Genomic DNA, 5,752 nt, shown 5'->3' with positions numbered 1-5,752 from the left:
CTCTTCCATTCCTGAGGATCTCCGACACCCACCCCCCTCGCCCCCTCTATTTCAGAGGCGGTCCGGCTGCATAATTTGCATGGTGCAATGCAATATAAAAATGTGGCGTTCCTTGTTTAAAAAAAAATAAAAAAATTTCAACAGTGAGACACCAGAGCACTAAACCAAACCCTAGGGCTTCTTTTCTGAGACTGCACCGATCACTTGCCCACGAAGCCTTCCCAGCTTAAGAGATACCCTTTAGTGAAGGAACTGACTACCTCAGTCGAAAGGGTAGTTCTTTCTGACCTGGGGGGGCGAGGGGGCACGTAGGATCCCCAACTTTCAAAGACTATCTGGGAATGCATCCTGGGACAACCTCCAAAAATTTGTAATCATTTCTCTCGGCCCTGGAGGAAGCTCCCTTTGCATCTCTCTAGTCCCAGGTACGTCCTCGCCACCCCGCCCCTGCACCATCTTCGAGATGTTTGGGCCTCGCCTCGTGCGGCCCATTGCCGGGGTAACCGACGCCGAGAGCGGTGCATTGTGGTCTGCAACAAAATGCAGGAGAAAGATCCTGAGGGAACCATTGAGTCTATGGGCCAATGGGAGAGTTCTAAGGGCTGCGTCAAGCCAATAGGAACGTTTGGCGGGGGGCGGGGTCGCCGGGAGAAGGGCGGGGCTTAGGTACTAGGCGGCGGCGGCTGGCGTGGGGCTCCTTAGATGCGCCACGGCTTCGGTAGCGACCGCCTCTCTACGCGGGTGTGAGCTTCGCCAGCCCCTCCCCCAGGAGACCGTTGCAGTCGGCCAGCCCCTGCTCCTTGGTGAGAAACTCAGGGGGCTCCGCTCTCTAGCTTCGTCCCCTGCAGGACTTCTCCCGCCTTCTGTTCGCGCGGTCCGCGCTTCCTGAGGAGTGGGGTGGGGGGCGTCGTCCCGGGGTGGCGTGGGGGCGGGCGGAGTGGACCGGGGAAACTGCGCCTCAGCCCATACTCCCAACTCCTCATCCTTTGCCTCGGCCTCGCTCCTCAGGTAACCATGTGTGACCGAAAGGCCGTAATCAAGAATGCCGATATGTCGGAGGAGATGCAACAGGACTCGGTGGAATGTGCTACTCAGGCATTGGAGAAGTATAATATAGAGAAGGACATTGCGGCCCATATCAAGAAGGTGAGGACGGGGCGCGGGCGGGGGGCTCGGGCAGTTTGCGCACTGTTGGGGCGAGTCGCAACTTCCTTCCCCTCGATAATGCGTCCCCAGAGCGCTGGCAGAGATCCTTGGGGGCACGCAAGGTGGCGCGGTGTAGAGGTTTCCAGAAAAGGACGCAGATGAATTTTGCACTTCTCTTGAAGATCGGCCCCTCAGCGCCCGAAGTTTTTTTTTTTTTAACCCAGCTCCACGGGGAAAGCGCCACCTAGCAACGGTTTCTAGGATCAGGGAGCAGCGGTTCCCCCTTCTGCAGGATTGCTGCGCCCAGGATCCATCTGGGTGTTGGAGAGGGGGGAGCTGCGTGGGTGTTTCCAGCAGGGCCGGAGGGAGATCTTGCCAGCCTCCATTGGGGAGTCAGTCGGCAGTTGAGGGAAAGTGGGTGGTGGTGGTTGGGGACTGGGTTGGGGGATTGATAAATGGCAGTCTGTAGAAAGCTGGTAGGTCTGCCAACTTCTCGAGCTGTGTTTTCTAGAAGGGAAGAAAACTGGCAGCCTAAGTCGTGGGAGGGTTCCAGTCGAGAATGAGAAGATGAAAGATTTCAGATGGAACAGAAATAAACACCTTTTCTGACAAAGGCAGCAACAGCAGTGCGTTTGTCTGGTCTGTAAGAATGTTATTTACCTTAATCTGAAAGACTTTCCCACTGTGTACAGTACAGTAGTAGCCAAATTTCGCCTAACTGGTCAGAGACTGGTAATACTGATTTATATAGAGAAAGATTTCACAGAGAAAGACTAGCGCTGACCCCTACCTAGAGCTACCTAGTGATGAAGTTAACACAGGCATTCTAGTTCCTAGAGCTTCTGGGGGTGGGGAAAGTAGGGGAAAGTTGTTAGTGCCATTTGCTAGCTTTGAGGACCAGGTGGTAGGGTAGATTGGCACCATCAGGATAGATGTGGGAAGAAGGGCTGTTGACAGTAAAGATAAAATTTGCCCAGGTGGCTGTCAGGTTTTGCTTCCAGCTTTCTTTTTACAGGGACAGCGGAGCGCCAAGTGTCTTGCCTTTAAATTTTGATCTCCAGTGGTTAAGCTGCTTACTGAGGCTCTGTTCTTTCTGAAACCTTTTCTTTTCAGCAATACTAAAATGAGTTACAATGGTGGTATTTTGGGCTAAATACTATTCTCTTGGATTTGGGGGTACATGTCATACAGTAGGATAGCTTAGTTCTTTTAGACATAAAACCTAGAGGGTAAACTATAACTGATGTCACCTGCTGTCCCTGAATATTATAGAAGTTAGAAGGTGTAATTACCATGATAACAAAGCACTCTCAGAGGCTGCCCTTTCTGACTTTTACCTCCCCAGCCCCCATTCCCAGTTTAGCTCAGACTGCAAGTATGTTTGCATTAATGCACTATGTAGGCGATTTGGAGCTGGGGAACATTCTTTCATTCTAAGAATTTGCAGATGCCGAAGTTCCTGCTTTCTGCTCCTACAGGCTCTGTTTATCTAGGAGGCAAACTCTGACCGCAGGTTTAGCACTAAAATTCTGTTTTTTTTCTCCACCTCCTCCCCCCAGGAGTTTGACAAGAAGTACAACCCCACCTGGCACTGCATCGTGGGGAGGAACTTCGGTAGTTATGTGACACATGAAACCAAACACTTCATCTACTTCTACCTGGGCCAAGTGGCCATTCTCCTGTTCAAATCTGGTTAAAAGCATGAACTGTGCCACACACCCAGTGATCCATCCAAAAACAAGGACTGCAGCCTAAATTCCAAATACCAGAGACTGAAGTCTTCAGCCTTGGCCTAAGGGAACACCTCCATCTTTGAACCTTTATTGTGTTTTGTACAGGGCATTCTCTGTACTAGTTTGTGGTTATAAAGCAATTAGTAAAACAGCTTACATTTGTATTTATTTTCTATTCCATACCTCTCTGCCCCATGTTTTTTCTCTTCAAAATCCATTCCTTTAAAGAAATAAATCTGTTGAAGTGTGCGTTAATTACCGTTTGTTCAAACAATCTGTTGAAGATGGCCTATTACTTGATCTTGGGTAGGGTTGGTGGGGGTGTTTCCTTGGAGTTTCTGTGGGATGTAAGACTAGCCTATTCAGCACTCTTGAGTTTCATTCTTGCCCATCCTGTTCCTGTTGTGCATGGAAGACTACTACTCAGAAGTGCATGTTGAGGAATGCATGGCAGAGAAACTACTGGATTAACTCTTACTCCTAACCTGATAAATACATTCCTTAAGTGCTCCTTTTGTGATAACTGCTATAGTGTTCTAGGCCTTAGGCCTCAAGAGATGATGAATGTGTTGTAGAACTCCTTTAAGTTTACTGTGGCTGTAAAATGGAAATAAGCTGGTGAGAAAGTTGGGCTAATGAGGAATTTGTTGGGCTCTAGACATTTACCCTCCTCTGCCTTGGCCAAAGTATACTCTAGAGATTAAAGGTGAGCTTAAAGGGAAAAAGCTTTTGAGCAGCAGTCCTCCATGTGATTCTAGTAAAGTGCAGGAATTTAAACTTAGAAACCTGCTGTGCTGTGCTTTTAACTAGCTGTGTTCACATGTGAACTGAAGCTTTCATTAAAAGGCCCAATTAAAGTTGTGGATAAGTAAAAGTTTTCCTGCTATCAGTTTTAGGAAGACAGATTTCTGAATAAAAGCAAGTACAGCAGACAGCTTTTGTAGATAAAGGAAATGATCCAGAGCCTAAAACAACCCACACCATCTTGGGAAGCTGCAAGGAAGGTCCTGGCTTTTAGTTTGCCTTTGTTTTCAGTGTTTTTGTTTTAGACCTTGCAGCCAGGCTACAGCTACACAGAGGAAGTGATAGATCTGAATTGATCAATGACTCCATCTTAAGAGTGGAATTAAGTCTGTAACATCTTTGGGAGACTTTTTCTTAATGAGAACTTGGGGTTTTAGAAGTTCTGATGAAGCTGAACAATGTTAGGACTGGGAAAGTTTCAGGGTAGAAAGCAAAGAATTGTTTTAGGATGATAAAAATGGAAGAAGAGTTTTTCCTGCTTTCTGCAGGAAAAAAATGAGGTGCTGTGGAAAGGGGCTGCAATTGGGGTGATTTAGGTTTGGATTTATGTGAACAGACTGAAAGGGTTCCTGCAATTCATCTAGCTTCTTTCCCACTTTTGTGATCTGGCCATATTTGTTTGAAACCTGACGGGTATTAGGCCTCCAAAGCTGCATCAATCTTGTCGATTTTAGCTCTTCTTAGAAGTAGTCCAGCAAAGAGCCTAAAGCTGCTTTCAGGCCATAAACAGCTGGACAGTGGGAGTTCTAATTTGACCTGGCCCATATCACCAGGAAGTGACAGCTTTTATTTCTTGATTCAGATATAAGAATCACTGCCACTGAGATAGGACTGGGTTGATGGCCTATGAAAATTTTTCAGCGCCTGATCCTTGTTAATTTCAAAGGCTCCAACTGGCTGAAAACGAAATCTAAGCTGAAAGTTTTTCTAAGGTTTAGCATTTTATCTAAAGTTCTTAGGTGCTGTTCTTTGAGACACTTGTTTATAGAGAACTGTATCTGGAAGCTTTTCAATGACAGGGCAAGATCTTGTGAGTCAGTCAGTCAGTTCAGTCGCTCAGTCGTGTCCGACTCTTTGCGACCCCATGAATCGCAGCACGCCAGGCCTCCCTGTCCATCACCAACTCCTGGAGTTTACTCAAACTCATGTCCATTGAGTCAGTGATGCCATCCAGCCATCTCATCCTCTGTCGTCCCCTTCTCCCGCCCCCAATCCCTCCCAGCATCAGGGTCTTTTCCAATGAGTCAACTCTTCACATGAGGTGGCCAAAGTATTGGAGTTTCAGCTTCAGCATCAGTGAGGGTACATAAATGACCCTTCTGTGCTGGGGCGAGAGGTAGCACATCTGAAGACATTTCAAATAGCCTTGAACCGAGGTCTCTGCAGGACCTCCCTGGTGGCTCAGCAGTAAAGGATCTGCCTGCCAATGCTGGAGATGTGGGTTCGATCCCTGCATCAGGAAGATTCCTTGGTGAAGGAAATGGCAACCCACCCCAGTATTCTTGCCTGGGAAATCCCATGGAGAGAGGAGCCTGGTGGGCTAGAGTCCATGGGGTCGCAAAGAGTTGGACATAACTTTAGTGACTCAACAACAATAGCAAGCTCTCTGAAATTAAACTGCCAGCAACTCCTAGGTTGACTTCTGTAATTTCTTACCAGCCCTTCTCCCACCCCTACCCCCTTGCAAAAGAGAAAACCCTTAAATTTCATCCACACTGAAAATATTTATGGTTTGATTTTAACATCAAACAGTGGACTGTATTAAGGAGACAAGCTCTGCCCAGCTCTGCTGAGTACTGGAGGGGGCTTCGCTATATAAATAGTTACCAAACTTTCTTTTTTTGGCTATAAGATCTTTCTTCAAATGTATTCTGACAGGCTCTCAATTTTTTAGATGTGAAAGCAGAAGTCTGCTGGTACATTTATTCTTTCAACAAGGATTTGTTAAGTTGTTTTCTTCATGACAGGCACTGAGGACACAATAGTGGCTTTTGGTGGAAGAGTGCTGAATGAATGATGAAGAGAGTGTATTTCTTTCACCTCCCTCAAGAAGAAACTGACAAAATCCA

At 47.1% G+C, this 5,752-nt stretch overlaps 1 protein-coding gene across 2 annotated transcripts; it reads left to right on the top strand.

The window, feature by feature from the left end:
• The first annotated feature begins 649 nt into the window (after positions 1 to 649).
• DYNLL1 (dynein light chain LC8-type 1) lies at positions 650 to 3,134 on the top strand. Of its 2 annotated transcripts, XM_043901612.1 has the most exons (3): positions 650 to 803; positions 1,009 to 1,146; positions 2,706 to 3,134. In XM_043901612.1, the coding sequence occupies exons 2-3, from the start codon at positions 1,015 to 1,017 to the stop codon at positions 2,841 to 2,843; spliced, it is 270 nt and encodes an 89-aa protein (XP_043757547.1). In that variant the 5' UTR covers positions 650 to 803; positions 1,009 to 1,014; the 3' UTR covers positions 2,844 to 3,134. The 2 variants fall into 2 exon arrangements, with proteins under 2 accessions (XP_043757547.1, XP_043757549.1); XM_043901614.1 differs by lacking the exon at positions 650 to 803 and having other exon boundaries at positions 1,003 to 1,146.
• Positions 3,135 to 5,752: the final 2,618 nt, after the last annotated feature.

Source organism: Cervus elaphus, chromosome 5, assembly GCF_910594005.1.
Source record: "Cervus elaphus chromosome 5, mCerEla1.1, whole genome shotgun sequence".
NCBI lineage: Eukaryota > Metazoa > Chordata > Mammalia > Artiodactyla > Cervidae > Cervus > Cervus elaphus.
The sequence above is the reverse complement of the archived record's forward strand: the minus strand, read 5'-3'. Positions and strand labels throughout refer to the sequence as shown.